Source organism: Pogona vitticeps, chromosome 10 (genome assembly GCF_051106095.1).
Source record: "Pogona vitticeps strain Pit_001003342236 chromosome 10, PviZW2.1, whole genome shotgun sequence".
Lineage (NCBI taxonomy): Eukaryota > Metazoa > Chordata > Lepidosauria > Squamata > Agamidae > Pogona > Pogona vitticeps.
In genome coordinates this window covers 24714981-24735236 of record NC_135792.1, presented here as the reverse complement: position 1 = coordinate 24735236, position 20256 = coordinate 24714981, and the positions used below count along the sequence as shown (strand labels likewise).

The following is a 20256-nucleotide window of genomic DNA, read 5'->3' as shown; positions in this document are numbered from 1 at the left end:
ACCCTCCCCCATAGGATCGGGCTGCGCGCAAAAACAGGCGCATCGTGCATACAAGGGAATTGAGTCCCCGTTCACAATTTTGGAGGCGAGACAGAGAGACACACACACCCTACCACCAATCCCAGCCATGAGATGATTATTTTTAATAAAGGAAGAAAGGGGGTGGGGAACCCCTCCGAACTTTGTTTCGCCACGAAACGCGCCCAAGGAGCGCAAACCACCCCGGCGTTCCATCCCCCCTCCCCTTTTCCTCCGTCCCGGCCCCGCCTCCTCGCCGCGCGCCTGCGCGCTGGGCACAGCCGGCGTTTTCAAACCCCGCCCCCTTCTCCCCTGCCCTCTTTGCCTCGCCAATTCGTTGTGAATGGCGAGGCTGTTTGGCCGGAGAAAACCAGAGGGAAGAACCCCCGCGCATGCGCCCCTGGCAGGAGAACGCGGGGCGGGGCCATGGAGAGGGGGGTGAGCGCGAGCAGGGCTCCGCCTCCTCCTCCAGCCCTTCCCCTCCTCGGTGGCTCCAGAGACGCCTCAGAGGCGCGGCGGTGGCCGGACGTGTCTCGCTCGCGCTCCCTCAGCGTCCGGTGTGTGAGGGGAAGAAAAAAAAAAAGGCGCCGTCGTGAGGGGACGAAAGGCGGATCTTTATTTTTTTTAATTCCCCCCCCCCTCAAATCCAATAAAACAAGCCCCCTTCCTAGCCGGGCTGAGGTAAAAATAAAATAAATTATTCAGTAAAAGAGCCGGCTGAGGTAAAAAAAAGAAAAGAAAGGAAGGAGGAGTCCCGGCTGAGGGAAAGGAAGGCGCCTCAGGTCCCGCCGGCCGAGAGGGGACCAACCGGTCCCTCGCCTCCGCCGCCTTCGTAGCCTCCTTCCTCCGGCGGCGAGCGGGGAAGGGCAGGGTGCCCGCCCTCGGTGGCTGGCCCGCCGGCCGGCCGGCCGCTTCTCTTCCTCCTCCGTCTGTCCGCCCGCCTGCCCGCGTCGCCGCCTCCGCCTCCGCCGCCGACCATGCCGCGGGTCGTCCCGGACCAGCGGAGCAAGTTCGAGAACGAGGAGTTCTTCAGGAAGCTGAGCCGGGAGTGCGAGGTGAGGGAGAAAGGAGGGAAGGGGAAAAAGGAAAGGGTCCGGACCGGACGGGGCACCGCCGCCGCCCCCGCCGCCGTCGCCCGGGCGGGCTGGCCGGCTGGCTGGCTTCCCCGACGAAGGAGGAGAAGAGGATGATGGGGGGGGGGGAAGAGAGGGGCTCCAGTTTATCCCACCCCCGTGGCCAAGCCCTCCGACGAGGGGCAGCTTGGTTTCATGAAGGGTTTATACACCCGCCGAGGTGCGGTAACTTTTATGCCTCGCAATACGTTACTTTTCAGAAACTTCTCTTTTTTTTCGGGGGGGGGGGGAGGAAGAGGTATTATTACCGAGCCCGGTATTGCAGGAAAAACTCCTGTGAAGGGGGTTTGGAGGGAGATTTCATAAGAATAAGAATAAATTTAAGGGTGGGAGGCACTGCAGGGAGATTTAACAATAATTCAGGGGTGGGGGTTTGGCAGGGAGATTTAATCATAATAACAAGGTTCTAACGCGTTCAGATTTCTGTAGTATGTAGAAAAGCTTTTTTTTTTTAAAAAAAGTAATGTGTTCAAAAAAAGGAGGGTTTGTGATGTCTAAATGGGAGTGGTGGTAAGTGAGGAAGGGATCTGGTAGTGGGGGGTTTACTCAGAAGTAAGCCCCCCTTCCCTACAACATTTAATCAGGGTCAGGCAGGATCGGAGCTGGGATCCTAAAGGAGAGAGGCAGGGCTGTGGGCCCACAGTTGTTCACTTCTGTTTTCACTTTTCCTCTGCTGAAGTGGAGGAGCCATGCTTGCTCCTGAGTAAACTGGGCGCAGGTCCTGTGAAGTAGCAGTGGCAGCCCTTCCGCACCCAGATTCCTCTCTCTGAAGCTCTTGGAGTAGTGGAAACCAGTAAAACTCCTCTTCCTAAGCATGTCTGGGGGTTCACTCCCAGGTCCGTAAACCTCATTATTTGGAAGCAGTAGGATGATTTCAGTAGGATGCCTCTGAGGGTCGAAATGTTGGACTGGCGATTTCTTATTGCTGGCATCCCACTCCCACGCCTTAAAAAACCTTGTGACATATTGTTGTAGTCTTTCGGTACCTCCTTGAACTGTGGAAGAAGCTTATGTATCATCTTACATGAATGAAGGTGCTGATGAACATCCCTACTTCCATAGTGCATTTTCTCTTTCTCTTGCTTACATGGCCCATCTTTTTTTTCAATGCCCATACTGATAGGTGAAAACCTGCCAGGAGAGGGTGGGAAAACCCTTACAACCTGTAGTTCACACTGTTGCTTTTATAGGCAAGAGTCAAAAAGTGTCAAGAAATCTGCTGTCTGCCAGGCTGCATTTGAATGTAACAGTACAATTTAAAGGCACCTATTTTACAGTAGAGCCAGTGTGATGCCGGGGACAAAGCGATGGACTAAGATCCACATCTTTATCAACTCATCTGCTTTGAAAACTCTGTTGGGGTTGCTGTAAGTCAGATGTGACATGATGGCCCATATACAAAATCTGCAGGAAGGAGTAATGTACCCCAGACTGTACTTTAAAAGAGCAAGGGCAAATCCACCCTCACTCTTAATTGACCTAGCTTTTAGTGTGAGGCTGTAGGTGGGGGGGACAGCATTGAGGGGGCAATATCAATCCATTATGATTTTGTTTAGATACTTACCTGGAATGTTCTGTCTCCGTGAATTTGCAGGAGGGGGGACCTGGGTGAAAATAAAAAAGAGTAGCCGCAGGCTTTCTTGTGTTATCTGACATTGTTTTGTTCAAGAATACAAGCCTTGATTATGCTCCTCGCCCCCTTTGCACATGAAGTACTTGAATGATATTTTCCCCTCATAATAGACACTTCTGCAAGGTAGCATATAACTTTCTGATTCTTTGTATTGCCATTTGTGAGCAGAATCGGCAAATAGTAGCTACTGCAAATTGATTAATCCCTAGTTTAAAATAACCTTCCATGTGGTGATAGTAATACACATTGGTTAGCTCAGCCTTCCTATCCTGGTGTTTTCCAGATGTCTCAGACTCCAGTTCCTCTAAGCTCCCATTGTTGTTCATAGTAGTGGGGTTGATGACAGGTATTCTCGAAAGATTTTGAGAGAATAAAACAATTGAGCTTACACAGGCTGCTTGAAACAGGCTTGTTGTTCCTGTATATCAAATATATAAGGTTATCCCTGGTCGGAAATACCTTGATTTCCTTGTGAGGTTTATGATATTAATATTTGTAAAGACAAGAACTGGATGTGTTGGGAAAGAGTTAGTGTTAGCCTCGCCACATTGCTTTTCAAGGTATGATCTTGTTAATATCTCACATCCTCCATGTGGCACAGGTTACCTCATGGAGATTCCTGAATTTGAAGCACACGTGGCAGTTCCTGTTTCCCCTTCTTCAGGGTCCAGCTCATCTGGAGCATTTATTGTTTCACATGCTACAGATGACATAATAATGGAAATCCCACTTCCTAATTTGGGGCTGAAACAATTTATACACACACTCTAATTTCTCTTGCTCTGTTCCTGCCTTGCTGTCACAAGGCTAGATTCTGTGCTGGATTGGTTATTGTTGTTTTGCTTGCAATCCATGAATGTTTGCAGTAGTGCATTGTGGAGTTTATTCCCTACAAGGTTGTGCATTTGTTTCTTATACACAACTGCACACAGAAAATATGGTCCCTAATCTCTGCTGTCTTCCTTGGAAGTGTATGGGTGTATTTTTTCCAGAAATATTTAATACCTGAGGTAGGAGAGGTGTTCCTTACATGCAGGTTCATGGTGCTGAGGAATTGCCTTTCATGTCACTGCTTTTTGTCCTTCCTGTGAAGATGTTGAACTTCTACTTTTTACGGACACACATTTCAGCTATCCTCTAGCTGGAAGGTGTTGCAATTTTAGAAGAACAGATCTTCTTTCATACAGTTCTTTACCTCCCGTACAGTGTTGAAGGCACTCCTTCTGTCTTGCCCTCCGATAGAACACCCCTACGTATCTTATTTCATGGTCCATGAACAGTTTGTTCTAACACCTGTATGCATAGACAGTCAATTGTACTGGAAGTCATGGTGTATTTTTCAAAATAATGTTGAACTGTGTGTGAGAACAACATTTTAAAGTAAAAGTCTGCAAGAGTAGGGGCATGTCAATATTTGGTTGCAGCTAATTTGGAGTACTGTCTCTGCTGCATCCAGGATCTCCTGTCAGCAACGCTGAGATTAGGGGTGTCAGACTCCTGTGTATGTCATTCAAAATCTGTGTATAATTATTATGCCCCCACTGCATAAGCAGTTGTTTAACACACATGCATACAGAACAGTTCTCTCTATTGGGTTTCTCTTCCATAGTGTGGATAATCCTTTCATACAGCACTCTGTGCAGTGAGCCTCAAAACCCCCTAATCTAGAGGCTGAATTAGAGATAAATTGTGTGTGAGATGTGTCCTTATAAGAATTGATGCCTTCGGTGTTGAATTCATGGGGTTCTGGGTGGCCAGCGTCACAGTCTGTATTGAATATATATTTATTGAATATTTCTTTGTTTATTGAAAAAATCCTTGTATAACCCAAACTTTTCTACTCAGACTCATGCAATTCAAGGGAGAAGTGTACAGTACTCAGTTTGTAACTCGGTGTGTGATCTCTGCAGACTTGTCCTTATCTCTAGTATTGCAAAACAGGCAGGATTCACTTTTTGATTTCGCACATGTTTTTGCAGATTAAATACACAGGCTTCAGAGACAGACCACATGAAGAACGACAGGCCAGGTTTCAGAATGCTTGCAGAGATGGACGATCTGAGATAGTAAGTATATAAGCTTACAGTCTGTACTTCAGTGAACTATGCTTGTGTCTTTTCTTCCACTCTGTGCACTGAACAGTATGAAGACACAGATAGTTTCTTTTCATACAACGATAACTGACCTAATGCTTAGGCACCTATTCAGTTTCATTATAATACCATGTCAAGATGAAACCAAAACTCTGAGCTGCTGTTTTTTAAAGCTCCCACACTCCCTTGTTGGATTCTTAATGCTACTTATATACCCTCTTAACAAATTCATGAGAATTGAAGTGTTAATCATTATGTCTAGAGCTGCAAATTCCATGTCTGACTGCAAACTGTTGCGTAGTTACCTGCCCAGTCTTCTTCCGTGCTTTTCTGTCTAAAAAAGGCATGTTCTAGTCTGAATGTCTGGCTGTTACTGATAGCATCATAGCAAATAAACTTACATGTGGGAGCCTAGCTGTTACTACTTTCTTAAATTTTATTAATTCATTTATTTATTAATTAAAAGTACTTATTGGGTTTTGCCTGCAAGATCTTGCAAATAAATGTATGATTGAATAAAACTGATTTAAATTGCTACAGTTGAAAAACCAGTGCACTTGCAGTGTAGAAAAGCTGCTTAGTTTGTCTGATTGATAAGTCACCCAGAGTGAGTGAGCATCAACAGATTCTGATTAACCCCTTGAATTCTGCAAATGGCAATATCAATTATTATTTATGAAATTCCTAACATTATACTTATTTTAGCTGGCTAGATAGCTCAGTGGTTTAGGTATCTGGTTGTGGAACCAGAGTTTAATTGGGAGTTTAATTGCCCAAGTGCCTCCTGCGAAATGGAGCTTGTGTGGACTTGGGCAGGCTCCACAGTCCTGGGGTACTCCTAAAAGAAGGGAATAATAATCCACTTCTGAGTATTTTCTATCGGGTTATGGAAAACCCTAAAAAAGGGTCACCATAAGTTGGAATCATCATACATTCATTTAAAATGCATGTGAAAAGCATGCTTGAACGAAATAGGAGCTCACACTTAACAGTTAAAGGCTTGGCTTATAAATGTTACAGCAAAAATCTCCCTCAAAATTGAATATTGCTGTTCAGAAAAAAACTGCACAGAAAAGAGAGGAGTGAGAAGCTCAACCCCCCCCCCCAGTCCATTGATATTTCATTAGCAAAGCATATACAGTGGTGCCCCGCATAGCGACGTTAACCCATTCCGGATTAATCGTCGCTATCCGGAAACATCGCAATGCGGGGGGGGGATGGAACCCATAGAAACGCATTAAATTTTGTTTAATGCGTTCCTATGGGGCGAAACTCGCAGTTATGCTTCTTATATGAGGTGTGTCCTTATTACCTGATGATAGGTTATATATAGTAATCAGTTACTTGTGTTTCCACATTTAATAAGGTTGTATTCTTTAGGACTTAGGGGTGCTGGGTCCATTGCTGAGGTCTTACAGTTTTAGCCACATAAATGATCACAATTAATTTAGCTTGTTCAAAGCTGTTATACAGCAGTGTAAAATATGTCGAATTTGACAGTAGCATTTGTACTGAGGCCAACTTTTGATATAATTGTCATAAATGAAATGTTGACAGTTAACTTCCTGCAGATGCTGTGTTAACTTGTGGTCTTAGATTTTTGTCTTGAATGATACTTGTCTAATTAAGATACGTATTTAAATTATAAACCAGGGTATACTGTCACAAAAATAATCCTAGGACTGACAGAACACCCATTCCATCTTTCTTTGGTGCAGCTACAAGGAGGAACTTCTGCAACAAGGAGCTTTTTAAATTAACCGCAGCTTGTTGTTTTATTCAGACCTGGCAAATTATGGAAGAGTAACCACATTTTAAGATTTGAATGTAATGCTAAATTGTGGTTAATGAAAAACAAACATTTTCTCTATAATCACAGGTACACATGAATGGAGAAGAGCCTGAGTTGAGGGCTCACTTGATCTTGTTGCTTTCATGATAAATCACAGTTGATCAAAATATCTAAATGCAGCCATTTGATACTTAGAAACAATTAGCAGAAAGTACACAATATTAATGCAAATATGTTAGTCTTAAAATGTGTACCTTACTGTTGAGGAGAGTTAAAGTTGGAACTGGCTTCTAGCTTTTAAAAGGAAATGATGAAGATTTTGCCTTAGGTAGCTAATTAAGGTTCTGTAACTTTAGAGGCCTATTTCCAGGTCATGTGTGGCCAGATACTACTTATATAAGACATAAGACATAAGAAATTTATTTGTCATTGCGCTCACAAGTGGGTGCAACGAAATGAGGTGCTCTTCCCCAAGGTAAAACTGGACAACACTACAAAAAAAAGTTAAAATATACACAACTTTCACCATCCAAATATAGATACCCCGTTTTCTCTCAGCAATTAAAATTCCACCAAAAACCTATGGCCCCGCATTTAAACTCAATACTGCACTTGGGTAAAAACTGTTCTTGAATCTGCTTGTCCTTGCTTTCAATACCCTGAATCTCCTTCCTGATGGTAATAGTTTAAAGAGCTGATATCCCGGATGAGAGGAGTCTTTCAGTATGTTAGATATCTTCCTCTTACATCTGTTCTTATACAATTCTTCCAAAGAGAGGAGTGAACAGCCAATGATGTTTTGGGCCGTCTTAATCACCCTTTGAATTGCCTTTTTCTCTGCCACTGTGCAGCTCGTGAACCATACACCATATATTTATTCCATGACCCCCATATGATGGTCTTAATATGGAATCCTGGGAAATTTACACAGCTTTACTATGAAGCTTACATAAAAAGTCACTAGTGGGTTTTTTTTGTACCAAATCTATTTATCAAAGAATTTTGAAAATTAGCCTGTAAATTAGTAATACATAAAATGAAATTCTACTATAATCCGTATTAAGTTTTCTGTACTGAAATGAAATGATATCTATTATTTTGCATACTTAGAACTTACAAGAAGGGACTTGTAAGATGTTGCAATACACCTGTAGCCTATGTGGTGTGTAACTTATAGGGCAGCAATGTCGAACCTATGGCACGGGTGCCACAGCTGGCATGCAGAGCCCTTTCTGCGAGCACACGAGCCATAAGTTGCCAGATCACTAATCCCCCCCCCCCCCCGGCAGCCAAACCTCAGGAGGCGGTTGCAGCCGCAGTGCTGGCATTTCAACAGGTGGCAGGTCAGGATCCGAAGCAGCTGGAGCTGACAGTGGATCCAGAGTGGGGTCTTGAGGCACCTCTGTGCCCAGGATTCTCCCTTCTAGCACCATTTCTGGTTCCTCCACCACTACTTCCGGTTCTGCCACTGCCACCATGGCACACCACCCGTTGATTTATTTATTTTTTTCCAGTTTGGACACTCGGGCCCAAAAAGGTTTGCTGCCACTGCTGTAGGGTATTAGACTAGGACTGAGGAAACATGGTTCAAATCTCCACTTGGTCAGAGATGCTCCTTGGGGATGGTACTGTAAAACTACTCCTTAAATATTATTGTATATGTTGAAAACACTCCTAATCATGTGTTGAAAGTGCTTGACAGAACTTAATATAACATGATGAACAGGAGTGTTTCCACTTCAAGACTGCAGCCAACTGAGAACCAGGAGTCTTGTCCTGTTGGAGGTTTGTGGAGGATTTTCTTTTCATATCCCACTCTCATGAAATCCTCCACTGTACTACATAACATGAGAGGTTCAAGTTTCAGGCTGATAGCCCTAAATTTTTGTCTTCAGCACCTTCAACATTATCTTGATACTTTCTCAGAATCTGCCTGACCTTTGTATATACACACCTTTATTTACCCTTGGAGAAGCAGTGAGAACTGCTTAGAGGAGGTAACAGGGAAATGCATGGTTATAGTGTAGCAGTGATTTGGTTAGCAGCATATTCCTTTCTCCTGTTCTTCTCCCAAAACACAAGCAAAAATGGCAGCAAAAATAAGATCCTTAATCCAGTACTCCCAGTGAGAGTAGACCTCCTAATCAATTTCTTGGAGTTTGCATATATTAAAATTTAACTGAAAAACCAGTTGGATTTAGACAAAGAGCTTTAACTTTATAGTGATTGCCAATGATAGTTTCCTCAGCAGACAATGAGAAGAAGTAGTGTAATACTTTTCCCCTCAACATTACTTTTGTGAAACCTCATGTAGTTTGGAGGATTTTAAAACATATTTTATTTTACAGTGTTAAATATTTTTTTCTGTCTAGGAATTCCATGAATAAGGAGCCACTATTTTATTTTATACTGTATTCTACTTCATTTTGTTTCCAGATACAGTGGTGCCTTGCATTACGATCGCTTCATTTAACGACGAAATCACATTACGATGAACTTTTTGCGATCACTTTTGTGATCGCAAAATGATGTTTCCTATGGAGGAATTTCGCTTTGCTATGATTGGTTCCCTGCTTCGGGAACCGATTCTTCGCAAAACGATGATTTTCCAACAGCTGATCGGCGGTTTCAAAATGGCCACCAGGTAAATAAAATGGCTCCCCGCTGTGTTTAGGGACGGATTCCTCGCAAGACAGGCAGCGAAAATGGCCGCCCTATGGAGGATCTTCGCTGGACGGTGAGTTTTAAGCCCATCGGAATGCATTAAGCAGGTTTTAATGCATTTCTATGGGCTTTTTAATTTCACTTTACGATGTTTTCATTCTACAGCGATTTCGCTGGAACGAATTAACATCATAATGCGAGGCACCACTGTACTGTAGATACAGGGTCAACCCTGTTTGTTATTAGAGAGAATAATTTTATCACACTTTAGATCAGTTATGCAGCTGTCTTTTCAGCATTTGACAATTTGTGCTCATAAACCTTCTCAGATATTTTACTTCAAACTAAGTGACTGGTTTTTTTTTTAAGTGCAGATAATAAATTAACCACGTAGCCTCTAAGGACCTATGTGTATTTCCAAAAAAATGACATTGATTTAAAAAAATTGCATCCAGGCTGATATAAAGCATACAACAGTTTTATTTTTAATGAAAAAGTAGAAACTGTTCTAATGTTATTATATAAAAATTAAAGTCCCAAGTCGTGTTCTGGTGATGTTACCTTGGTATTCTAGTGATGGGCCCTCTTTAAGGAGAAAGACAGGATAGAAATATTTTAAATTTTAAAAAATGATGTAATAACTTTTGCTTGTTTCTCTGTTGTGATTGCCTCACAGATGAACACTACATGAGCACTGGAGATTTTTGAATGTTTGATATTTCTGCTTTATATTGAAATTTCAGATAGTAGAATAAGTTTGTAATTGGTTTAAGGTGTATTATTTCTGATGGCTAGCATCTAATAGAGTAGAAGCTCTTTCTGTAAAATAGCTTCTAGACTGGCTTCCTTTCCTGTAAAGGAACAGTGACATTCAGGATTTCACATAACAGTGACATTCCATACGTTTTTGCTTACAGTTTTGAGCAGCCCCAGTCAGCTTATTCAGTGATGAGAGAGGATGGAACTGTTCTCCAAAAACATTTGGAGGACAATGTATTCTCCATGTTTTTGTAGAACATTCTTGCAATATCTATATGCATAAATTTAATGGTTTTTTCTAGATTTAAAAAATATTGAATATAGTTATAAAGGCAGGTAGTTTAAAAGAACTTTGTATTATTACAGTGGCAATTGATTTAGAATTTGCTGTTTCTTTTATATGGTGGCTAATCTGGCTAAGTCAGAGGTGAAGAAAAGATTCATCATGTACACAGCAGCAAAAACAACACAAATTATGAATGTGCTAAATATCCTTCTCCCCCCCCCCCCGTGTTTCACCCAGAATCAGTTATAAATGTTAATGTGGTACTGAACATTCAATATTTTTTTCACATCCCTTTCTTAAAATAGATTTATTTTTATTCTCAACTGAAAGACACCCTTAGTACTCATAACTCTACATGTTGTATTCAGCCTCACTAAGTAAACATCAGTTGTAATAATTCTGAAGAAGCAGGACATATTTTACTTAAATTGCTTAGTAAAGCACTGTGTATATTTCTTATATGACAATTTGTAGTGGCATGTTTTTATTTAAGTGTGTTACTTGTGGTATTTGGTTTATGAGCAAAAAAGAGGGTCTATTGTTCCTAAGAACTGGCTTCTTGAAGTTAACAGATAGGTTTAATGCATGTATGGGGCTTCTGCATGTGTTTCAGAGTGATATTTTCAAAATCTGCTTTTCTTTCTTAGTGCTGGAATTCCTGTAACAAGTTTATGGCATGTTTGTTACTTTTGTTGCCCTTCATTAGTTGCTAGAGATGTAGACAACTTAGCAGCGACAGATCTTTTTAATTGTACACCTACAAATGTTTGTTTCGCACCCTGTTTCCCACATTGTAAGTGTTGTGCAGAGCTAAGGCTTTCTGCTCATAAGCTGCACTCAAAAACAGCAGCTGGCTGTTGCTGCTTCTTCTTTTGAAATTGTTTATTTTAGGAGAATATGCCTTTTAAAACATTCTAACCACAGTAGCATTCGACTTTCTGGTAGTATTCTGAAATAGTTCTTGATAGTTCTGCATGAAATAAGAGTATGATATCTGCAAGAACAATTTAAATATAGTATTGATTCTGTGTTGTATCTTATATCTGAGGCAGCTAATGGCAAATGTTGTCAAAATGAAATCAGATGTTTGTAACTTAATACTTAAGAAAAATGATGAGTGCATGTTTTTGACTTTGGGTATTCTCTGTGCTGCTCAGCTTTAAGACATAAACTGATGTAAAAATAAATGACTGCCTGCATAATTTATGTAATGTCTTGCTCCCTGATCCTGTTTGTATTGATTTTTCTAAAAGGCTTTTGTGGCCACAGGAACCAATCTGTCTCTCCAGTTTTTTCCGGCCAACTGGCAGGGGGAGCAGCGGCAGACACCAACCCGAGAGTATGTTGACTTTGAAAGAGAAGGAGGCAAGGTAAGGACAAAAAGTGTGAATTATAATTGTGTAGGTATATTTTAGAAATATGAAGTGGTCCCATTAATATTCCATACTTCTCACAAATAATTTTTCTGAAATCCTGAATAAGCTGTTCTAGTCATACCATTGAAGATAAGAGACTATATTTGTTTGCAAACAAAATAGAATCTTTCTGCTTGTTCATTGCAATTATGTCTCTATTTAAGCTTTCAACCCTACCAGTATTTCACTGAAATACTACCAGGATTTTATTGAAATACTTAAAATGACTACACAATACAGTACTGTAATATAACAGGTTTTAGTTTAGCATGGGGCACTTTCTAAAGAAGGGCATCCTTTTCCTATGTCATGCTTGCTTTGTTGAACAGAATATGTGTGGGACAGCTTGTGAGGTAGTACATGAGAAAGAAAAAAAACAGCATAAGGGAAATGACATGAAGCATTCTGTAATTTAGAAAGTAAAAATGGAAAACCTTATAATATTTCCATGATATTTTCTCAATCATAAAGAACAGAATAAACATTACTACTGTTCTTAACCCTTGATGATGCTTTTGTTATAGTATTCACATGTAGATTTCTCTTTTCAGTTGACAGGCTTGTCTGGCTTATAATATTTCTGCATCATAGGTGTAGGAGTGATTGTGTACAAAAAGGTTGTGTCATTCTCATCTGTTTGTATGCTGCTTTCCCACATAATTATGCCCAAAGTGGCTAATTGCTTTTTCAAATGATGGCAGTAAATCTAACAATTGAAAACTGTAGAAACAATTTGCGTACTTAGTAAATGTCAGTATATAGATTTTATATATACTCAAAGTAAAAGAATACAGATAGTTCTACTTAATCCATCAGTGTAGTATTAAATAAGAGAACAAAGCCTAGTAGTGATAATAATACATATGAGGCCAAATAGATTTCCATTTTAGAAAGGTAAAATAGGGTTCTCCTTAAACATTGGTCGTCAACAAGGCATCTTTCTTTCATAAAAGTATTCCGTTTGGTACTTTGGAATAGGAAGAGTAAATTAAAAGATAAATAAACTGGAGTGTATTTTCCAAACACAACTATCTCTTCTATCTGAATGTCAATGCAAACCGATTTTGTTTTTTCCCTAAGCCATTGGGATACAAACATTTTCTGCTGATAATGTATTTGCAGTGTTTATCAGATTGACCATTTTTTGTTTATTAAGGTATTTAAGGTGGTTTTCGTACTTCTGATTTTGCTGCTGCTTTGTTTCAATTTCTGTTTTAAAGGAAATTTTTGATATTGATTTTTTAATTCTATATTTCATCCTTATAAGTGTTATGGAAGGGTAGCCTAAAAAATCTTAAATGAGTTTCCGCCATGATTTTCCAAAAGTGAAATATAAAGAGGAATCTGGAGGTGACTGTATGAGCAATGCATCCAGGAGATTTTTAAGAAAGCTGTAAGGTCAGAGAGTAGTAAGCAATTTAGTGTTGTAGTAGGCAAGGAGAAAAACTATACATATAGATTAAATTTTCAAGAAGAATAGTAATAAGCTTGTTTATTATTGCAATTTGGCATATTCAGATATGGGAGAGAATCAGTGTTAGTAACATTTTACGTGCAATTGTTGACTTTCATGTGCCTGTGTAAACTGTAGAACTGAAGCTTCAGAAGCAGCCCATTGTCAGAGAAAGTGAATTTGATGGACTGAAGTTCTGATCCAGTATGATTCTTTCTGCATTATTTGTCTTCCTTTGTTTTTTTATTCAGACTTTTGTACAATACTAAATATGTTTTGGAATGCTAAAACCAATATCTTCTGTTTATAGGCTTCTATGTTTCAGCACATAACGGGTGGGGACTGGTATTTTGTGATAATCATTAATTTACCTGTTACTTTTTTTAAAAAAGCTTTGGCATATGGCAAGCTTCCCCAGTGAGCAGATTTGCAATTAAAGATTTGGACCTATGTTGATTTATTCCTGTTTTTCAGTCCTTTCCATATTCAGGAGGTATTTGTTGTGCATCATAGTGAAAAGTTACTGTCATTTTTTTCAGTGGAGTTATTTTAATTAGGTGCCATTGCATTAGCTCCAAGAATACATAAGCTGCAGTTTAGAAATCAGGAAAATGCGAGTCAATGTAGGTCTCATGTCTGCCCACATGGCTGATGTTGAGCTGGCGCAAGCTGTCTGGCTTGTACAGGAGGCTTCCAAAATAACAGTCTTGGAAGAAAAGATACCTCTGTTTCCTTTGTTACATTTGTATGGTTTTATGATCCATGTAAACATACCATTAGGGTGTGGACAGATACTGCCAATTCTGCTTTGCATACCCTGGAGTACTGAAACCGATTGCCAGCCCCAGCTTGGTTGGCGGGGCGGCCCTCCTCCATCCATCCTTTGATCCCTATACTTAAGACCAACACCTTGAAGCACAACAAGGTTTATTGAACCTGGGAGGGGGTTAACAACAACTGGTCTTATAAACAGACTCAGTTCCTTAATCCCAGTTTCTGGCTCTAGCCCAAGGTCATTGTTGTACCTTTCTTGCCCCTTTATTCCCTTCACCATGGGGAAAGAAACTTCACTGTAGATTCCACTTAACTCCACTGGATTCTCTACAGGTCCCTTCAGAGCTAGTCCACTGGCCAAGGGTCTCACGCTGGGTCTTGCTTCCTGGAGTGAGGGCAGGTCTGCAGGGTCAGTGGTCCTTCTGACTCCTTGGTTTCTTCCATTCCTTCACCTCTTAATACTGACAGGATCACTGACACTTCCTCTACCCTTTGCTTTGGGTTGGAGTTGGTTCACCAGTCCAATGCGCCTGCTTCCTTTCTTGTGCCCCCCAGTACAAGGAGCGTGGAGACTTCCTCTTTGGAGACCCGGATCTCGACGAAGACCTCTCCCCAGGGGTCCTCTTGATAGATATATTCCCACACAGCTCCAAGGATTCAGGCCCTTCCTCTGGGGACTCCTCAGCCCAGCCATTCCCAACCACTCTTCCTCTTCCCAGACAATTTCTCCTGGGTCCTCATCTGACTCCATGTGGGACCCTGGGCCTGGTCTTTCAGGAGGTTCAGCAACAGCCTCAGCTTCTGCCCCTGGGCTTTCTGGCTCCAATTCCTCAGTTGGTTCTGTTTGGCAACCTGTCTCCTGTCTCTGATTCCCTCTCAAGCTCTGTCTCTGGTGGCAGGAGGTGGCTTTTATATCATCCTCCATGGATATACTGTAGAGTTGGTGCTTTTTTCCTCTAGGCAGCATGCCACTTTCCTGGAGCAGATATCACTACCAGGACCTCTGTTTGACGCCCATTTTCCTGAGCAGAATGGGGCCCCTCTGTTGGGCTTTGAGGACTGACTCTTGAGCCCCTCTGTGTTGTCCATTGGCTTCTGGGTCTGTGCCTCTAGCACCTCGGGTCCTGGGTGGAGTGCAACAGCAAGCCCAGAGGGATCCTATCCAAGGTCTTATCCCCACACTGATACAACTGGAATTACGTGACAATTCCTTAAGAAGGGAAGTGAGGAGAACTGCTTCCTTGGAGTTTAACTTTTATGTTTGATTGACCTCTGATGGTGGTAAGGCAGTTCCTATTGCCTTACATAATTCTTATTTGTCTTACTTACTAGTAGTGTTTTCTTATTTTTGTCTTTTCACCTTTGTTTATTGTTGTCTTCCGTGAATCCATAGAATAAAAGATACACAATTTGTACTAAGTTTGTGAAGTAAAAAAAGAAAACAGACTGTGACATCAGCACAAATTTCTTAGGAAAGTACTGAAGTGTCAATTTCCTATAAAAACCACACAGGAGAAAAATGTGATTGTATGATCATGAGGGTATCTTTTATTATCATTTTAAAGAATCTAGCTTTAGTTTTAATGTTTCTTTAATGTAGAAGGTCTCCATTAAAGCTATCTCTGTTTGTATAGCATTCAGTTTTGCTGGATCACATTGCTTTGAAGTTGCATTTACTTGCATTTACCTTCTGCAAACCCCTTTAATAATGGAGTACTAAAGTTCAGAATGAGAGGTGTATAGCAATTCCTGCATTACCCTTGCAATTACTTTTTTGTTCCTTAGGAAAGGGGAGGTATATGCTGAGAAACACTGGCTTTTATAAGGCCACTCAGTGAGATGGAATAAACATCCAGCCTTATAACCTGAAATTCTGGTTACTTAAACAAGCCAGATACCAAACTCTTGGTTTTAAGTTCACTTATTTAGAAACTAACTAGAGTTTATAGTAAATCCAGCATCTCTAGGGTATATTCCATGCTGTCCTTGCATTCTGTAAAACTGAAACCAAATGTTGCAAGTTCCTGTGCAGCAAGAGTAAAGAGCAGTAAGTAATCTGTGGCTTTGCTTCGGGTTCGTTGCAGCTTCTGCACACATAGCTATTTTAACACTCCATGTGAATTAGTTCTTGTTTCAGTGTATTCTGTAGACTTCAGTAATATAAGAGTGTTATGGTTCTAAGATGGTTAAATTGGATATTCTCTTATCACATCTTTCAACATTGACCTTTGTGACCTAACTTTGCTTTATTTAGTTTAACAAGTTTTTCTTTATGGTTGCTTTGTAAGTTTTCGCCTTTTTATCAAGGCCTACGGTTATTGTCATTTTGTTGTTGTTGTGAATGGCCATAAGCACCAAGGGTTTGAAGCCTATCTTCAAACACACACACACATCAATGCTTATTTACTTTTTCTGTTTGCCCGCTCTCCTTCCTCCTTCTAATCAGCACAATGGTCTGTCCATCACTTCCCTTTTTGGGGACTCCACTAAGAGGAGAAAGGAATATCCCAGACATTATTGGAGTTTCCTCTTTGATGGTTACGAGAGTTTGCAACCTAGTAACTGCAGACAGCAATGCAGACTAAATAGATTTGTTAATTGCCTGAAAGGATCTCAAAAATTAGTATATTTTCAACAAGAATCTAAAACAATTGCTAAAGCATATCAGATCTTGAAGGGAAATGCCTTCCATGTACTGACTACCATAATACTAAATACCCTGCTGCAAAAACTGCAGAGGAGACTTAAGGAGCATATGGCACCAATAGACTGTTGCTGTTATATATATGCTATTACAAAAGCACACTTGTTTGTGTATACAGACACGCGAGTTGAAAGAGGAAGCCAGAGGGATTGAAAAGACTGGAGGTGCTGTCATTTTGACAAAAGCTTTCAGTACTCAAACTTGCAGGAAAATGTATTTAATTTTTGAATTTCTAAAAATGGTGTAATTCAGGATTGCAATTAAAACCTATTAAAAGGTTTCCTCTAATCTGTAAATATACAGAACAGCACAGCTCAGTGACATGGGGAGGGGCCATGAATGAATAAAAGTCTACAGATGAATTGTAGTGTTTTCTCTTAAGCACTTATTCATGGCAAGACCACCATGATTGCCAGTTGGCATTCTGCCATACATCTGGACAACAAACCACACAGGAATAGCCAGTGCTGTGCACAGCTCTGGAATAATGTCACTCAGGAGACGACATTTTGACTACTAGAAGTAAGAGACAGAATTTTCTCCTACAATGAAGCGACACCAGACAGGATTTATGAGGATAGCACTAATGTTACCAATGCCTTTTCTCAGAAAAAAACTTCCCAAAGGAAATAAATCTTAAAAATTTAACAAGCACATATTATAGTAAGAGAGAGAAACCTTTTTTTCTTTCTAGGGCTACATCTAGACAGGCTGCAAGGGGGCACAAACTGGTATACTGGGCCGGTTCACTTCCTCTCGATTAACTTTCTGGGGATGTGTCGGTTGTCCCTGATTTGTCCCTGTCAGTGATGGTGAATGTAGAAATGGCTACCAGTCACTAGAGCCCTGTGGTTGTCTTGTCCTAGTGCCATGTTGGGCTCTTGCTGCAAGCCACTGGCAGACTCTGCTGTAGAAGTTTGGTGTCCTGTTTACATGGAGTGAGGATGCCAAGAAGGCATTTCAGATCAAACAGATTGGTCTGCTCAAGGTGGTTTTTGGTATTTTCATAGCTGGTCAGTATTTTCCCATTTTCTCTTCCCCACATGTCATATGAGGATGTCTAAACACAAATGTTGGAGGAAGGAAAACAAATGAGGAAATCCTATAGAATCTGCTCTGTTCATTACCTTCACTTTTGTTAAAATGAAAGCCCCAGAGGTCTATCAGGGAGGACAAAATAGATCAAAAATGAAAGTAACAGCCTCTTTTGTGATGTTATTCATTCATGATAAACCAGAAGTTCCACCCCTACTACTCACTGGATTCCAGCCAACCCAGGCCTTTTTATAGATTCAACATTTCTGCTTCCCCCAGTTGGACATTCTGATTGTCTGCTAACAACAGCCCTCACAACATTGGTGGATGAAAATTTCATCAGGATGTTTGATAAAAGGTGAAAGAAAGATTAAACGAAAGAAGAAAACATACCAAAACCTTATAATGCTTGTGTACTTTTCTTTCAGTAATAAGATTCATTTCAGCAATTGGTGAAAGAACACAAATTCAAAAGAATCTCATGATTTTTCCATTCATTTAAATGTTCCTAATCTTCAGTCCTTAATTTCCAGTGTATTAATTTTACATTGCAACTTGTGTAATTTCCACATTTAAAACTTCAACAGTTTCTAATTTACTGAAACTTTGATACTCTAAGCTACTTCTCTTTTGTTTCATTAACTGCAAAAAGGGAATGATGGATCAGGGTGAATGAGTAATGCATCAGAAATTAGTTGGAAGGCGCCTATAAGACCACTGAGTCTAATCCTCTACTCAATGATCAACCACTTGTAATACATCAGCTGCATATTTGATTTTGTAGATTAGGTTTCTCACAAAAGGTTGTGTTTTGTTTAGTTTAGAATATTTGCACGCAGTAAAAGATGCCCTATTCTGTATTCCCTCTTATACTCTCGCTTGCAAGGAAGACAGAAATAGCATTTTAATAGGTACTGCCTGGTATCATTTCACATCCTGTTTTTAGACTTAGCTTCCTTCCTGAAAGAACATATTCTCATACAAATCTCATTAAGTTTACTAATATGAGTAACAAATAATTGTCATGGTATCTAGACTGTTTTAGCATCTTCATGGAGAACCACCTAGTCTAACTAAGCTAGGTAGTCTATTTTCTTTCTCAGCTCTGCTCCCCCATTGACATTCTGATTGACTGCTGAGTGTGACACTTTGAATTGTTTGGATAGTCTACATATTCTGAGAAAAGCCACAAGGTACACTGTGTCAGAGATTTTAAAAATTCACTGTTATATAGGATCTTATCATTTTAGATACTTAATGCTCAGCTGTCTAAACATGGTAAGTTATTTAACTAGTCAGGCTAAAAAGCTTTAGACTCGTGGTCCCAGAATATATATTCTAGCTTTTTTCTTTCTTTCTTTCTTTCTTTCTTTCTTTCTTTCTTTCTTTCTTTCTTTCTTTCTTTCTTTCTTTCTTTCTTTCTTTCTTTCTTTCTTTCTTTCTTTCTTTCTTTCTTTCTTTCTTTCTTTCTTTCTTTATGAGGGTTGAAGTAACTCATGAGGCTCTGCATTAGTAACAGGGAACAATACCTGTTGCCTCATTGCTAATAAGGAACAAACAATTTGCATGTATTTGGTTAGGGCTTTAGTTTAAAGACTGACTTCTAGGTGGCTTGAGACAACCACTTAATGGTTTGTATGTTCTGTTATTGTTGTGGAATTGCTGCTGTTTCCTGAAAAAATGCAATGAAAAGATTTCCTGTGAAATAGTCAGAACAGCCTGTCATTAATTTCTCTGATGATATGAAGAGTTCTAGATTTGTTAGAAGTGAGGAATCCTTCATAATCTCTAATGAAGCCCTAGACTGTTCTGTTCTGTTAATGATGGTTAGCAATCATTAAAAATTAGAGTTTTAGCCCTTTGGTGGCTGGCATGATTCAGGGGAAGGTGGAATTAACAGTCAAGCATAATTGCTGTGCTTAATAAGTAGACAGGCATTTCACTGTGTGCTTATCAATAGGGAAGATTGTACATGGACAGTGACTCACACCTGAGTATCTTCTACAAGAATGTATGATCAGCATGTTTGCTGGGAATATGACTGAAAACAGATTCCAGAGCAGTAGAGTGTTCATGCCTTTTTGTCTATATGGTGACTGATAGTGTGCTGACTCACCAACTGATGGTGGTAACTGGTGAACTGTGTGCACTCTGATGTAGAAATGATTCAGTTGTCTTAGAAAAAAATAAATGCTTCTGTAGTAATCTTAAGATAGTGAGAAAAAGTGTGATCCTGTCATACTGATTTATTTCCTGAGCTTCTGTGGCAAATAGAGCATCTCACAAACATTTACAGCTTTCAGATTGAAGCTCTCAAGGAAGATATGACAGTTTGAGAGCTGAGCTTGTGTTACCTTTTGACAACACCATGAAATGCAGTTGGTAAATGAATAAGGTATATGTTTTATAGATTAGAACAGTAGTTCCCAACCCTTTTTGAGTCACAATCCCCTTTTATAATAGTCAAGTTACCTGCAATTCCTCCTGCCACATTTGA

The 20256-nt window shown here is 40.2% G+C and overlaps 1 protein-coding gene across 4 annotated transcripts in view; it reads left to right on the top strand.

Moving 5' to 3' along the window:
- Positions 1 to 849: 849 nt before the first annotated feature.
- The window catches only part of CBFB (core-binding factor subunit beta), a 35763-nt gene continuing 16356 nt past the window's right edge, over positions 850 to 20256 (top strand). For all 4 annotated transcript variants that reach the window (XM_072980778.2, XM_072980779.2, XM_072980780.2 and 1 more), the window contains exons 1-3: positions 850 to 1073; positions 4764 to 4850; positions 11632 to 11748. In XM_072980778.2, coding sequence (XP_072836879.1) covers positions 996 to 1073; positions 4764 to 4850; positions 11632 to 11748 — 282 coding nt within the window. In that variant the 5' untranslated portion in view covers positions 850 to 995. The remainder of the gene's footprint in view (positions 1074 to 4763; positions 4851 to 11631; positions 11749 to 20256) is intronic.